The 17,087-nt window shown below is 43.6% G+C and overlaps 1 protein-coding gene across 1 annotated transcript; it reads left to right on the top strand.

The window, feature by feature from the left end:
- The first annotated feature begins 2,606 nt into the window (after nucleotides 1–2,606).
- DPM1 (dolichyl-phosphate mannosyltransferase subunit 1, catalytic) lies at nucleotides 2,607–16,883 on the top strand. The gene is made up of 9 exons (XM_063425682.1): nucleotides 2,607–2,739; nucleotides 6,715–6,814; nucleotides 6,974–7,007; nucleotides 10,570–10,646; nucleotides 10,731–10,756; nucleotides 11,381–11,476; nucleotides 11,847–11,915; nucleotides 12,712–12,826; nucleotides 16,420–16,883. The coding sequence occupies exons 1-9, from the start codon at nucleotides 2,633–2,635 to the stop codon at nucleotides 16,522–16,524; spliced, it is 729 nt and encodes a 242-aa protein (XP_063281752.1). The 5' UTR covers nucleotides 2,607–2,632; the 3' UTR covers nucleotides 16,525–16,883.
- The last annotated feature ends 204 nt before the right edge of the window (nucleotides 16,884–17,087 follow it).

Here is a 17,087-nt window from a genome sequence, read left to right as displayed (position 1 = left end):
TATCCAGATATCAACTAATGGGGACCCCAGGGGCAAGTCGCTAACAGACGAAGCGCATGCGTGTCATAACATTCACTCGGGCTGTGCAGAAACCGCGCGTTTCCCCACCCGAGGGCATCCTACGGGGCTAGTGTACATGGGATCCCCTGGAGGGGCATCAAACTAACACCCATTTTGGGAAGACTTGTCATTTGACAGAACATGTCCCCTCTCTGGCACCAACGTAAGGCAATGCATTAATCATATTATTATAGTGAAGATTCTGTCGCGAATGATCAATTTATTGTGAGAACTCTCACAGATTCCGTTTTTCACTTACCCCTAGTCAGCACATTTAAAGTGAGAAGTCAAAGTGAATCTCAGATTCGAGGCCAGAGTAGCAGAACGAAAAGCCCAGCTGACTTAGAGAATTCTTCCAGTTTGGCTATTTTTACCTTAAATTTGAAATTCGGTTTTAAAAACTCACTTAAGTGAATAACCCTGTTTGGAAAAGATGTGAAGATTGCTGCGTTCTAGACAAGAGATTATTAGATTGGCAAATAAAATTCAGAATCATTTTTATGTCTAAACATTTTGGGCAAACATTAATTCCCTACAAATCGTTACCCTCTTAATGTCAATAGGGAAATATATTAAAGCCGAGGTCTGCGGGTGACGATCGATGACTTTAGAAAATGTCATGTTGCTCCTGCATTCCAAACATAGAATGTTGTTCTATTTACCGTTATCTCGAGCTTCTCCTACCCTCCCCTGTCTCTCAGTGGTTGCTGCCAGACAGATCTATACCAATGGCATTTTCCTCTGTACCAAGAATTGATTTAATAGATTTTTCTTACAAAAGTTCAGGTGGAATATTATGTACGTTTAGACTGGAAGCTGGTTTGTATGTTGTACAGCGATGCGGAATATGTTGGTGCTATATAATAATTGTATGAGTGTACCATGACAGGTACATATTATGCACACACCCCGTGCGCTATAACCATCTTAGCTTATTGTAGTTTTGGAACCAGGAAGTACTTAATGTTAACTTTTATATTCCTGACTTTCTTAAATATAGCTAATTCTCAGTATCTGATGTTCTGTGTTAGTATAATGTGTATTCTAATTCTACCGGTGACAGGTAGGCTATAATAACAAGGAAGGTTAGGTCCAGCTCTCCTGTTTATATTATTAGCAGACTAACAATGCGTTATTTAACTTTTATTATTGTGATTGTGTTTCATGGTGAAAGCAGACAGACTGGTCAATAAATGGTTAATAAATCCTGTTTGTATTATTGGCAGTGTTATAATAATATTTGTGATTCTGGTTAATGTTGAGAGCTGGTAGACTGGCCAATAAATGGTTAATAAATCCTGTTTGTATTATTAGCAGTGTTATAAAATATTTGTGATTCTAGTTAATGTTGAGAGCTGGTAGACTGGCCAATAAATGGTTAATAAATCCTATTTGTATTATTAGCAGTGTTATAATAATATTTGTGATTATGGTTAATGGTGAGAGCTGATAGACTGGTCAATAAATGGTTAATAAATCCTGTTTGTATTATTAGCAGTGTTATAATAATATTTGTGATTATGGTTAATGGTGAGAGCTGATAGACTGGTCAATAAATGGTTAATAAATCCTATTTGTATTATTAGCAGTGTTATAATAATATTTGTGATTATGGTTAATGGTGAGAGCTGATAGACTGGTCAATAAATGGTTAATAAATCCTGTTTGTATTATTAGCAGTGTTATAATAATATTTGTGATTATGGTTAATGGTGAGAGCTGGTAGACTGGCCAATAAATGGTTAATAAATCCTATTTGTATTATTAGCAGTGTTATAATAATATTTGTGATTATGGTTAATGGTGAGAGCTGATAGACTGGTCAATAAATGGTTAATAAATCCTGTTTGTATTATTAGCAGTGTTATAATAATATTTGTGATTATGGTTAATGGTGAGAGCTGATAGACTGGTCAATAAATGGTTAATAAATCCTGTTTGTATTATTAGCAGTGTTATAATAATATTTGTGATTATGGTTAATGGTGAGAGCTGGTAGGCTGGTCAATAAATGGTTAATAAATCCTATTTGTATTATTAGCAGTGTTATAATAATATTTGTGATTATGGTTAATGGTGAGAGCTGATAGACTGGTCAATAAATGGTTAATAAATCCTGTTTGTATTATTAGCAGTGTTATAATAATATTTGTGATTATGGTTAATGGTGAGAGCTGGTAGGCTGGTCAATAAATGGTTAATAAATCCTATTTGTATTATTAGCAGTGTTATAATAATATTTGTGATTATGGTTAATGGTGAGAGCTGATAGACTGGCCAATAAATGGTTAATAAATCCTATTTGTATTATTAGCAGTGTTATAATAATATTTGTGATTATGGTTAATGGTGAGAGCTGATAGACTGGTCAATAAATGGTTAATAGAATTCTCATTCTTTAAGAAATACATTGTATCCAGTGACAGAGCTCAGAGGGGGAAACCACGCCCATCCCCAGAGTGAGCCAATCAGTGCTGTGCTATAAGCCCCGCCCCGCTCGCAGTGCGTGCTGTGATTGGCTGGGCCGGGTTGATTGGCAGGCGGAGAGCTGAGCTGTCAGGCTGTGGCCGCCATGTCTGTGAGGAAGGGAGATCGTTACTCAGTGCTGCTACCGACCTACAACGAACGGGACAACCTACCGCTCATAGTCTGGCTGCTGGTCAAATGCTTCAAAGAGAGGTGGGGCCCCTGGGACTGTGTGTGGCCCCTACTGGCCCCTGGGACTGTGTGTGGCCCCTACTGGCCCCTGGGACTGTGTGTGGCCCCTACTGGCCCCAGACTGGCCACTGGGACTGTGTGTGGCCCCTACTGGCCCCAGACTGGCCCCTGGGACTGTGTGTGCCCCCTACTGGCCCCTGGGACTGTGTGTGGCCCCAGACTGGCCCCTGGGACTGTGTGTGGCCCCAGACTGGCCCCTGGGACTGTGTGTGGCCCCAGACTGGCCCCTGGGACTGTGTGTGGCCCCAGACTGGCCCCTGGGACTGTGTGTGGCCCCAGACTGGCCCCTGGGACTGTGTGTGGCCCCAGACTGGCCCCTGGGACTGTGTGTGGCCCCAGACTGGCCCCTGGGACTGTGTGTGGCCCCAGACTGGCCCCTGGGACTGTGTGTGGCCCCAGACTGGCCCCTGGGACTGTGTGTGGCCCCAGACTGGCCCCTGGGACTGTGTGTGGCCCCAGACTGGCCCCTGGGACTGTGTGTGGCCCCAGACTGGCCCCTGGGACTGTGTGTGGCCCCAGACTGGCCCCTGGGACTGTGTGTGGCCCCAGACTGGCCCCTGGGACTGTGTGTGGCCCCAGACTGGCCCCTGGGACTGTGTGTGGCCCCTACTGACCCCAGACTGGCCCCTGGAGCTGTGTGTGGCCCCTACTGGCCCCTGGAGCTGTGTGTGGCCCCTACTGACCCCAGACTGCCCCCTGGGACTGTGTGTGGCCCCTACTGGCCCCTGTGTGTGGCCCCTACTGGCCCCTGGGACTGTGTGTGGCCCCTACTGGCCCCTGTGTGTGGCCCCTACTGGCCCCTGGGACTGTGTGTGGCCCCTACTGGCCCCTGGGACTGTGTGTGGCCCCTACTGGCCCCTGGGACTGTGTGTGGCCCCTACTGGCCCCTGGGGCTGTGTGTGGCCCCTACTGGCCCCTGGGGCTGTGTGTGGCCCCTACTGGCCCCTGGGGCTGTGTGTGGCCCCTACTGGCCCCTGGGGCTGTGTGTGGCCCCTGGGGCTGTGTGTGGCCCCTGGGGCTGTGTGTGGCCCCTGGGGCTGTGTGTGGCCCCTGGGGCTGTGTGTGGCCCCTGGGGCTGTGTGTGGCCCCTGGGGCTGTGTGTGGCCCCTGGGGCTGTGTGTGGCCCCTGGGGCTGTGTGTGGCCCCTGGGGCTGTGTGTGGCCCCAGACTGGCCCCTGGGGCTGTGTGTGGCCCCAGGGGCTGTGTGTGGCCCCAGACTGGCCCCAGGGGCTGTGTGTGGCCCCAGACTGGCCCCTGGGGCTGTGTGTGGCCCCAGACTGGCCCCTGGGGCTGTGTGTGGCCCCAGACTGGCCCCTGGGGCTGTGTGTGGCCTGGGACTGTGTGTGGCCCCTACTGGCCCCTGGGACTGTGTGTGGCCCCTACTGGCCCCTGGGACTGTGTGTGGCCCCTACTGGCCCCTGGGACTGTGTGTGGCCCCTACTGGCCCCTGGGACTGTGTGTGGCCCCTACTGGCCCCTGGGACTGTGTGTGGCCCCTACTGGCCCCTGGGACTGTGTGTGGCCCCTACTGGCCCCTGGGACTGTGTGTGGCCCCTACTGGCCCCTGGGACTGTGTGTGGCCCCTACTGGCCCCTGGGACTGTGTGTGGCCCCTACTGGCCCCTGGGACTGTGTGTGGCCCAGACTGGCCCCTGGGACTGTGTGTGGCCCAGACTGGCCCCTGGGACTGTGTGTGGCCCAGACTGGCCCCTGGGACTGTGTGTGGCCCAGACTGGCCCCTGGGACTGTGTGTGGCCCAGACTGGCACCTAGAACAGTGTGTGTGGCCCCTACTAATAACTACTAATGACATTTCAACAACAAAAAACACACCTAGTCTAGGCAAAAATAATGGGGGTTTAGTTAAAGTTCTGACACATTGCATTAGCCTGGTACAACACCAATGTACCCCATTTTGGCAGGTCCTACTCTAGCAGCCTAATGTCTGCTCTTATAGGATTAATTCACTTACTGGGGGAAACATAACTTCTGGAGTTATGCAGTACAAGGTTAAATAGGGCACTGGAATGAGGCACCTATATATAATTACGTGTCATTAAACATAATAAACTTTTTTGTTTGTTTAAATTAAGAAGATTTGATGAAAGTTGTACTTTAAAGGGACATTATATTCACCAAATCTACTTTATCTTAATGAAGCCGTTTTGGTGTATAGATCATGGCCCTGCAGTCTCACTGCTGAATTCTGTTATTTAAGAGTTAAATCACTTTTTTTTTGGTTTCTTGTGACGGACCGCCTGGTACCCCAACCGGTTGCCTCCGTCAGTCGATGCTCCTAGTGCTCACCGAGGGCTACAAGCACTCCACCAGACACCATAAGCACTGTAGACTCTACGAACCGCCACAGCTTGATTGGGGTCTCGCCGTCCTACACCCACACTGGGCCCAAGATCCAGCTTCCAGTGGGTAGACCTCTCCTAGTCCAGAGAGCGTAGCAGGAACAGCTCTTAGAAGAGCTAGTGATTATACTCAGGGGAGTATTGTGATATAGCAATCCCCTGAATCGATGTAGTTCTCCATCCCCCAAACATGAGCCAATTCTTCATGAAGGGGTAAAGCATTCTGTTTAATGGAAGCCACAGCTGGCCTTTTATGTAAGTCCCCAAGCAATGTGTACGCCACATGGACCTTGTTGGGGACAGGGACACAAAGCTTACAAATCGGAACACGACACTCCCATAACAAACATACAATTCCTCCCCTCTCCCTGTGAGATAATTGGATCAGATACTGTATTAACCCAATTATCTCCAGGTAGAAAACAGTCCCATAAGTACCCCAAAACACAACATATCTCCTGATAGCCCGGATCAGGGTGACCAACGTATCCAAAAACAGTTCCAGGGAATCAGGGATTGCGGTCGGTCTAGTTCGGTAGTTTGAAAACGAACAGAGTCAATAGTCTTACCCTGGAGCTTGATCCCTTCATCCAGATGAATGATCTCACTGAACAGTGCCCTTCTAAGCCGAATAGAAACGACCGCAGGCGATGATGGAAGTCCAGCGGTGTTCGGGAGTTTCGATTTTAGTTCCATGAGAATAATGCCCAAACACCGCTGCCTGCGTTCATGCGAACAAGATGGCTGCCACCTCGTGGTTGTTCATAGGAATCGCGGCCACCTAGATGAAAAAATTAGAACACTGCGATGAGAAACGTTCCAAGTTGTTAATAGGTGTTAACAAGCTCCAGGGTGTCCAGGTTGTCTCTGTCCGTGCGGTTGTACTGTAAACAAACCATATAGTCCCATTTGCACGAACAGAGCCTGTTTGAATTATTTTAGCCAGATCTATTGCAGGGACTATATTCACAAGGTAGGAGGCTGGCAAACGGGCCACTTTTGCCACATTTCTGTTTATGCAGCCCCAGCCACACCTCTCCTGGCGGTCACATTCAGCCTGCATGAAATCAAAATGGTTTAATTTTCAGGTGTATCTTGCTTTTAAAAGTTTTTATCTCCTGCTCTGTAAATTGAACTTTAATCACATACAGGAGGCTACTGCAGGGTCTAGCAAACTATAAACCGTGCAGGAGAGAATACATTCTAAATTAAACAGACTGTGCAATAATGGAAGTGTAAACATTAGATGACTCTTTACAGGAAGTGTTTAGGACGTCTGTGTAAGTCACATGCAGAGAGGTGTGGCTAGGACTGCATTAACAAAGTGATTGAACTCCTAAATGGCAGAGGATTGAGCAGTGAGACTGCAGGGGCATGATCTATACACCAAAACTGCTTTGTTAAACTAAACTGGTTTTCTTACCTATAGTGTCTTTTTAAAGATAAATTACTTGCTAAAACCATACTATGTTATTGACCTCTTTTCCATCTGAAATAAATGTGGGCTAATTTTTTTTTAAAATAAAAAATATTCAAACATTTTAGCAAATCCCAAAACTGCTAATTTCTTTTATTTTAGTGGATATGATTATGAAATTATAATTATTGATGATGGAAGCCCAGATGGAACATTGGAAGTCGCTAAGCAACTGGAAAAGATTTATGGATCTGACAAAATTGTAAGTATTCGCATTTTACTAGACCAGGTACTAGACCAAAACAGTGGGATAAGTTTTTCTAATTCAGCTATTTTGATGTGAAATTAACATTTTCCCACTAAATGTTTCTTGCTGTAATCTGTAGCGATCAGTCATTTCTATTGTTTTCTTTCATTGCAGTTACTTCGACCCAGAGCAAAGAAGTTGGGTTTGGGTAAGTGTGTATTCTTAGAGCAATATCTTGCTTTATGGCCCAGAGATTCTGTCTTCTGTGCCACATGCTACTTCAAACATCGTCTCTTGGCTTCTCCCAACATCAGCAGTTTAATGATTGAACGGAGTATTACAGTCCATGCCGAAACTAATGTAGAGGGCCCTGGTGCAAGAATTTATTTATTTTTTGCCAATTTTTTCCCAATCCTCCCAGCGCTGCCAATAAGCAAGGGTCAGGTCGTGCTGTTAAAAGGCCACATTGCCCGACCAGGCCCCAGCTGACACATGCCCACCAGGTGGCGCTAAGTGTATGAGCCATCCGATGGGCCCCCTTTGTGTGCGGGCCCCGGTGGTTCCCCCACTGGTTACAGTAGCTAGCTGGGTCGGACTGGGAATGCAAAGCAGCCCTGGAAAAAAATGTATGCCAGCCCCATAAGTCACTGTGAGGACTGGGGCACTCTACCACTTTACTACATTTGTTTTTGTTCTATATTTTATTTATAAAATAAAGTTAATTGTTACAATTTACCCTTACCTTTTATTATTTTGTTCTACCCTGTTGCTGTTCCACTACATCCGCTTCCTGCACATCCCAGGTGGGGATTGTACCACCATAAGCATATACTACCAGAGCAAGTCATTTCTCTGGAAATTGTAAGTAGAATACCTACCTCTTCTATATTTTATATAATTTACAAAATACTGCGGCCCACCAGGAAGTATCCCAGTGTGCCAGTCCGACCCTGGTAGCTAGTTAGCTTAGTGACTAAGATCAACCCCTGCAATTGGCTGGTTTTGGTTGTTGGCCATTTAGGTTTCCCTACTGCAGAATATGAAAGCCTGTTTTGTGGCTCTGGATGATACATTATCAAATGGGATTGATTGGAGTGTCAGAATTTCTGTGACATGGTGTTAGACGCTGTACTTTCAGAGCTTCTTTTATTTTTATTTTTTTTAAATTCTTTATTTTTGCACACGATGGTTAAGGCAAGAATCATATAACTTGAAGGCTTGCGCAGAAGCCGAAATACATACGAACAGTTTTGTAAATGTAACAATGTAACAACAGCATATAGGACAAGCCACCTTAGAAATTCTATACAACTTGCCCCCCATCGAGGGTTTTATATGGTTTATACAGCAACAGTAATAATATTCCTCACTTTTGCCCGAGGGTGTCATAACTGGAGCGGTACTATCGTGTGTCCTGTTTAGGAGCCTCAGTGGAAGAGGTCGAACTGAGGAAAACACTCATAATTGACCACCGCCCCCCATACACGCTTGTCCCTAGTTTCAGTAGCGCCTGATCCCCTTCAGGGATTTGGTAATATGCTATACGATTTGGTTATTGTCTTCTGATTTCTATTCGATTAGAGGACCAGGAGCACAAGGTAACGTGTCCGGTTAGCAGTGACCAACAGTGGTGATAAAAGAGGTCGCCTAATAGCAATAGCTAAACCACCCCGAGCTTCCCTATACAGGTCAACACGGTCAACTAACTCTAGTTCAAAGTGGTGCATAGGACTCGGTCAATTACCCTCTATCCTATAAGGGTCCCGTCAGGAAAAAGGCATCCGGAGAATACGATATCTCCGTCTACCCTTATCGCACCGATCGTACCTGGAGAGATGTCGGTGAGACAGGCAAAGTGAGGAACCAAGGAGAATAATACCTTCGAGTAAAAGAAAAAGAGATCTACCCCTGAGCCCCGATGCCGAGAAACCAGGGAGTAGTTGTGGAAAAGAAAGGAGTAAAAGGTGCAGAGAAAGAAAAGCGAAAAAGAGGTGAGGCGCTGGGGCCGGGCCGAAGCGAGAGCAGGGCGATCAGCCCGGGACATCGCGGGATCGACATAAGAAAAGCCCACGGGCCCTCAATACCCCATTTTCCTGGTGGACGCGTTCCATTTACGCCAATCCTGCTACACTATTATCCCAGGGCTCCCAAAGTTTCAGGAACTTCTCTGTCGTACCCTTCACCCGTGCAGTCAGGTCGTCCATCAATCGGCAGTCTCGGATCCGAGATATCACGCCTGAGAACTCCGGGCCTTCCGGAGAGATCAGAGCTTCTTTTAGTGTGGTGCCGTAAGCACACCTTCCATCATTTCAAATGGACAAAGAGGGACACTTTAATTTTGGGGGTGGAGGTGGGAAAGTTTTTAGAAATTTTAGGTGACATAACTAATACTTTATAAAACTAAAATGTAATTTAGAAGAAGAACAATGCATCTTATTTACAGACTGATTTCCAAACACCTTTATTGTAGTTTAAAGACACATTACTGGGAGTATTATTGCTGAGGTGCTCTGTTATACACTCAGACACATTACTGGGAGTATTATTGCTGTGGAGCTCTGTTATACACTCAGATACATTACTGGGAGTATTATTGCTGTGGAGCTCTGTTACACACACAGACACATTACTGGGAGTATTATTGCTGTGGAGCTCTGTTATACACTCAGATACATTACTGGGAGTATTATTGATGTGGAGCTCTGTTATACACTCAGACACATTACTGGGAGTATTATTGCTGTGGAGCTCTGTTATACACTCAGACACATTACTGGGAGTATTATTGCTGTGGAGCTCTGTTATACACTCAGATACATTACTGGGAGTATTATTGCTGTGGAGCTCTGTTATACACTCAGACACATTACTGGGAGTATTATTGCTGTGGAGCTCTGTTACACACACAGACACATTACTGGGAGTATTATTGATGTAGAGCTCTGTTATACACTTGGACACATCAACAATATGGATCTCCTAGGAAAGAGGGACATTAGAAAAGAAAGAGGGTTTTGGACTCAAAATAGGGACTGTTCCCTCTAAATATGGACACTTGGGAGGTATGTCCAGGCTATGGACATTTGGAACCAGAAGAGGAGACAACCTTGCAAAATTCAAAGATATGTGTTGCTTTAATTTTAATTTTATTTTTCTCAGTTCATCTCTGTGTTACCTACAGGGTGACTTCCCTGTAAACCGTGACAAATGTGTGTTACCACAGAGTGCATTTATAGCTGTCCTGTCATATAAATGCCATATCCACATGATGCTGATCAGTTGGTAGGAGTAACATCCACCCCAGAGGAAACCCTTTAATGTCCTAGACGTATATAAAGTCATATTCTGACAGCTGTACACCAAGCGTGGCCTGCTTTGCCATAAAACTGTTGGGCCACCTTTTCCATAAGTCTTTGCATAGTCTAGCACATTTAGGTCCATTATCTCAGCTGGCAGAAGTATGGTAATGATCATTTAATCCTATCCCTAAAAGTACTGTGATAGGGCTGTGAGTGTATTGCGAAGGGTGATGTCTGCTCTCTCACTGCACTGCAGAGATCTGTAGAACAACCTTGATGGATAGTTTAATTGCCAGTAATCAAGCTCCCGAGTTCGTCTTTTACCACTGCTTGCAAAAATAGATCAGAACGCGTTCCTGAAAGTGTTTTATGCTGCATTTAAAGTAGTTAATGAGCTAGCAGAGAACTGACTGTCTGTGTGCGCTGTGATGAAGGAGTTAATTTTCACGTTGGTCTGTGTCCCTCCTACAGGCACTGCATACATCCACGGAATGCAACATGCCACAGGCAACTTCATTATCATCATGGATGCTGACCTCTCTCACCACGTAAGTCATCCTGCAGATTTTGGTATAAAGGACCATCTTGTTCCATGGCTAGCTGAATTAACTTTTCTCTCTCTTCTTTTCTAGCCCAAATTTATACCTGAATTCATCCGGTAAGTGATCTCTGCATATATAGCTCTAATATGTGTTAATAAAATGTTATTTCCTTTGGGAGGTCCACTTATTAATGCCACTAAACATGGACCTGTCACTTGTGGAATTTGGAAAAAAAAATCACCATTCTAAATAAATGGGATTTACTTTTCTTTTCTTTATTTTTTTTTTTGTGATTACATAATGTGAAATGAGCTTAAAGTGTTGCTGTCTCTTTAATAAAATCTATTCCTATAACTCCGATTTACTCCAATCACCTCTACCAGAGTGTTTTTTGGTACCCGCAATACCCAATATAATGGGTTGTGGGCTTATTGTTCAATTTCCTCCCCTGCACTTCTATGTTGCCACCCCTGATGTCTCGGGTGCACAAACGCATGATCGGACATCTAACGTAGAAATGCCATACGCATGCGTGTGTGCTCAGCATTTTCTCCAGGAGTGCAGAAAACATGCATGTGCCATGCGTTCAGCCCTGCAAGAGTTGAGTAATTTGCATATATGGGGAGCAGAGATCTTTCCTACGTGTGTGTGTAATCCAAACACACAGTGTCAAGGGAGACTGAGTGCATTCACTATATTGTTTGCAGTTAAGTCAATGCAACTTTTTTTTTTTCCTGCAGAAAACAAAACGAAGGGAACTTCGATATCGTTTCTGGTACGCGGTACGTTGGAAATGGAGGCGTTTATGGCTGGGATTTAAAAAGAAAAGTTATAAGGTAATGCCGCCATTTCTTTAGTGTTATTTTGCGATGCGCGCGCGCACACAGGCGCAGTTTCCTTTTACGTGGTGTGGATCTACTTATCAGTCGTACCTTTCCCTGTGCTGTATGGTGGTTGATGGTTTTGTTTGCTTTGCCTTGGACCCCGTCTTTTGACATTGGGCAGTTTACAGGAGGCCAATAGAGAAATCGTAACTGCTGACATTTTAGTATGATGGATACTGAGTTTGTGCCATGTTTTCATAATATTCCTTTTTGTTTTATTTGAATAATCCTCTGTGTTGGGCATACCTGGGTGGGACTTATTGACTTGTTTGTGTGGTATGTTGTATTTTGCTCTCATCCTGTTTAATTTGTGTTCAAACAGCCGTGGAGCCAACTTTGTAACTCAGGTTTTACTGAGACCGGGAGCCTCTGATCTAACAGGAAGCTTTAGGTACGTGATTTCATACAAATTCTACAAAACCACCACTGGTTCAATGGCTTGCCCTAATTCTCCCCCTTAGCCATATTTTGGTGCTTTTACCTCCCCGTGGTTTCATTCTAATCGTGGTCATTGAAGCTGATTAGATCCTGGCAGCTTCAAGAGACAAACTCTTTAATTCATAATGCAAACACTTCTTAATGAAACAGTCTCTGGAAAATGTATTTCCATAATCTGTTTACAGCTATAAAGCGAATAGATTGTACTTTAATTGGAATAATCAAAAATAGTTATATTTTTTTTAATATTTTTTTTATTTAAAAAAAAAACATATAGAACTTCAAAATAGATTGAAAACTGATTGGCACAGGTTATAAACTGTTTTTAAAGTTCTGCATTATCTGACGATTAACTTTTACACGTGCAAGTTATTTTATGTGCCCTTATGTATTGTGATCTTGTTACAGTACAAAGGTAACAAAACGTTTATTTTTACAGCACAGTGTGTTTTCTTTAGATGTTCATATTTCCTGCTCTGTAAATTGAAGTTTAATCAGACAGAAGGCTGCTGCAAGCTTTTACTGCAATGAACTGAGCACGCGATAAGAAACTCTAAATTAAACACACTGTGCAAAAGACCTTTTGTTTACTTTTTCAGGAAGTGTGTAGGGAGTATGCCTTAGTCTGAGCCAGGAGAGGTGTTGGTCATTGTATGGGTTTAATGTACACTTTTTACAATAGAGTTAATTCTCAGCATGTCCTATACGCAGGTTTTCCTAAGTCTGATGATTATTTGCACTCATTGCAGATTGTACAGGAAAGAAGTTCTGGAAAAGTTGGTAGAAAGATGTGTCTCGAAGGGTTATGTATTCCAGATGGAGATGATTGTCCGAGCCCGCCAGTTGAACTATACTATTGGAGAGGTGAGAACACTAAAGTTTGGGGTATGTTTATATTATTGGGTATTTTGAGGAAACCATGATTTACAGAGTCTATGTAATCTCGTGAAATGTAGCGTGGTAATTCAACTGGCATATATATATCCAATAGTATACTTCAGGTACCAGAAGGTCAAATATGAGTTGTGGATAACTGCTACAAGTAACTGGGGGTACCACAAACACATGGCAACCATAAGGAAGAGAAGAAGGATAGCAACATCCAAGTACCTCCAGAGAGTCAGGCAGGTCCTGAAGTCCTAGCTCAATGGCAAGAACAAGATCCAAGTCATGAACAAATATGCCATACCGGTCGTCGGGTACCCAGCTGCAATAATAACCTGGCCAAGAGAAGAACTGGTCACCATGGATGTCAAGACACGGAAACTACTCACAATGAATTGAGGATTCCATCCGAAATCCAGCACCCAGAGACTGTACAGTAAGGAAGGAGGTCGGGGCCTGATGAGTGTCAAGGCCACAGTCCTGGATGAAACACAGAGCATCCACCATTACATCACGAAGATGGCTCCCAAAGATGAACTGTTAAGGGAATGCATGAGACTACGACAGATGGAGGAGGTTCCTGGGCAAGACCAGCCTCTTAAATCCATGCAAGCATTTTGATAAAATATGGATGGACTGCTTGCACCATTTGTGGTGCAATGGACAGCAACAGAGCAATATGTTGTAATGTTTCGGTGGGCTTGCAGTGTGTAACTTTCTACGTTTATTTACCAGTTGCATAGCGGTTAGGATGTCTGAAATCTCTGCAGATAAATTCAGAATATTCGGATGCATTTGTTTAAAGTGCTGTATTTAATTTGGGTTACTGATCACCAGCTGGAGTGCTGTTAAGTATTATTTTTTATAGTTCTTTGTTCGGTGAATTCATCTAACTTTACTTTTCTAATTTTTTCTTCTTGTTTGGTGAAGAATGTGTATACACCATAATTATTACTCACAGCTTGATGAGTCAGTGTCTGCCTGCACGGATTATCTATGCAGTACCCTGGAATTTCCTGTAGGTGGCATCAGTCTAGGCATGAGTAGTTCTGGCCCGAGCCATGGCAGCCATTTTAGGCTCAGAACGACATGTGAGTGGTTTTATAGCAGCAAAGATAATCAGACTGACAAAGCCATCGTGTATCATAGGGCCACAATGTACTGTTAACAGTCAACTTCCCAATAAGAGTCAAAGGGCTTTTATTATTTTTATTATATTTAGGATCATATAAACTAATCTTGTTGTGGTTTTTGTTTTTAATTAAATTGGTTATTACCCATTAGCTGATTGACACATAACAAAAGGTCTATAGTGGAGTTTCTCTGTTCAGCCAGTTCGCCAATTGTCCAATTAACCTGCATTGATGGCCTTACTGGAATAGAATGGGGTAATCCCTGAATTACTGGCCATTGGCACTGCATTGATGGCCTCACTGGAATAGAATGGAGTGAACCCCGAATTACTGGCCATTGGCACTGCATTGATGGCATCACTGGAATAGAATGGAGTGAACCCCGAATTACTGGGCTATTGGCACTGCATTGATGGCCTCACTGGAATAGAATGGCGTGAACCCCGAATTACTGGGCTATTGGCACTGCATTGATGGCCTTACTGGAATAGAATGGCGTGAACCCCGAATTACTGGGCTATTGGCACTGCATTGATGGCCTCACTGGAATAGAATGGGGTAATCCCTGAATTTCTGGGCTATTGGCACTGCATTGGTGGCCTCACTGGAATAGAATGGAGTGAACCCCGAATTACTGGGCTATTGGCACTGCATTGATGGCCTCACTGGAATAGAATGGGGTGAACCCCGAATTACTGGGCTATTGGCACTGCATTGATGGCCTCACTGGAATAGAATGGCGTGAACCCCGAATTACTGGGCTATTGGCACTGCATTGGTGGCCTCACTGGAATAGAATGGGGTAATCCCTGAATTACTGGGCCATTGGCACTGCGTTGATGGCCTCACTGGAATAGAATGGGGTAATCCCTGAATTTCTGGGCTATTGGCACTGCATTGATGGCCTCACTGGAATAGAATGGGGTAATCCCTGAATTACTGGGCCATTGGCACTGCATTGATACCCTTACTGGAATTGAATGGGTCTGTAAGCCACTCATGGTACCGTGACCGCAAGCTGTAGTGTTTATTGTGTTCATTCAAAGAGTATTTAAATCTTTTCTAAAATTAAAAGTTCATTAAAATGTGTATACACGTCAAACAAACTGTACTAATATACACCACTTGTACGTGGGCACCAAGTGATCATAAGTAAACTTTAAGTGTCGCTGCAAATGAAAGACCGAAAACTCTCATAGGGCAACACAATAGTGGTAGAGGTGTGTAGAGTTTGGGATATATAATATATAGTAAGTATCACTCACATTTCTTTGAGCCTGTTGGAAATAACTAGCTCAGGTAGTACAGCCTTGGTGTGATGAGACTAACACTGGATTAGGAGGGTATCTTGATTCACAGTGGTTTCATGAAACGGGTAAAAGGCAAACCCAGTTAAAATAGTACAAATAACATTGAGGTTATTTTTAAGCCTTACATTGAAGTAACTGGAATGCCACAGTCCAAAAAGAAAAAGCACAATGCGTTCCAATGCTACTGTGTGTCTGCCTCAGGTACCTGGACTGTCCTGTACTGAATCCTGATCTCTTAAACCCCATATGCGCGCCAAAATCTGTGTTTAGCTCCGCCTCTTTAATTATGATAGTCTCTTAATACAGAGTCCTTTTTGCATCCTCGCAAACACAAAGATGGCGTCCGCAAAGACGCGGTACGTCCCTTCCGGCTTTGATGGATGCGTTCCAGCAATTATTTTGACCTTCTATCACACCAAGGCTATACTCCCTGAGCCAGTTCTTTCTAACAGACTCAAGGAAATGTGAGTGTGATAGCTACTATATGTTCTATTATCGTGTCACTACAGAATGTTATACTATTGTGTTGCCCAACAAGAGGACATAGTCTTAATTTAGAGGGGCAAAGGTTTAAAAATAATATCAGGAAGTATTACTTTACTGAGAGGGTAGTGGATGCATGGAATAGCCTTCCAGCTGAAGTGGTAGAGGTTAACACAGTAAAGGAGTTTAAGCATGCGTGGGATAGGCATAACGCTATCCTAACTATAAGATAAGGCCAGGGACTAATGAAAGTATTTAGAAAATTGGGCAGACTAGATGGGCCGAATGGTTCTTATCTGCCATCACATTCTATTTTTCTTTGAGAGTTTTCTGCCTCTTTCATTTGCAGCGGCCCTTGGTTTATTATGTGTAAATTTTGTTATACTTCTCATCACTTGGTGCCCACGTATAAGTGGTGTATATCGATATACAGTGTGACCGTTTAACGCGTATGCACATTTTAATGTACTTTAGTTTTGCGCTGCTCACTATCCATTGATTGTATTTATTATAAGAGTGGAATTATCGTGCTTTTATTCCAGTGTTCACTAGGTGCTCTTTAATTTAGCGCCAGATAATGCACACCATATGCCCTTTATTACGGTCTCTCTCGATGTTGACGACTGATGTTTTTACTTCCTAACAGGTTCCCATCTCATTTGTGGATCGGGTCTACGGAGAGTCCAAACTCGGAGGCAATGAAATTGTATCTTTCTTGAAAGGCTTGCTGACATTATTTGCAACAACATGACCTGGACTCAAATGTTTTTTTGTTTTCTTTTTTCCCAACTTATAATTTTTAGTTGAAGGGATATTCACTGAAATTTGACCAAATTTATCGAGTTGTATGTTTTAAATAATGCCTTTCTGAGCATTTGTTTCTATATTCCCTGTGATGCAATTAAAACACTTTTTTTTATTAACAAGTGCTCTGCTTCTTATACCAAAATACAAGTGCAGCTTAATGAATTTTTCTGATTCCATATGTTGCCTTGTCGTTGTGGTTTTATTTTTGTATATTTCAGTGTTTACCACATGTGAAGTTTTACTCCCTTTCGGTTGGTTTTGTGGCTAAATCTGTGGATAGGATTGAGGATTCGTTAACCTTGAGAGAAAAAAACAAATCCAAGCTATTTGTCACATTTCTCTGTTCGTTCATTTCATTTTCACTATAATATAATATGAAGTGGTCAAAAAACCTAAACCACTATAGAATTCCGTTATCTAACTATCTACAGGTGAAAAAAACTGGGTGAATTGTGAATAATAAAATATATGCATGGAGGAAAAATTAGGTTGTGTTTTTTTTTCACA

This window comes from Pelobates fuscus, chromosome 6 (assembly GCF_036172605.1).
Source record: "Pelobates fuscus isolate aPelFus1 chromosome 6, aPelFus1.pri, whole genome shotgun sequence".
Classification (NCBI taxonomy): Eukaryota; Metazoa; Chordata; class Amphibia; order Anura; family Pelobatidae; genus Pelobates; species Pelobates fuscus.
The sequence above is the reverse complement of the archived record's forward strand: the minus strand, read 5'-3'. Positions and strand labels throughout refer to the sequence as shown.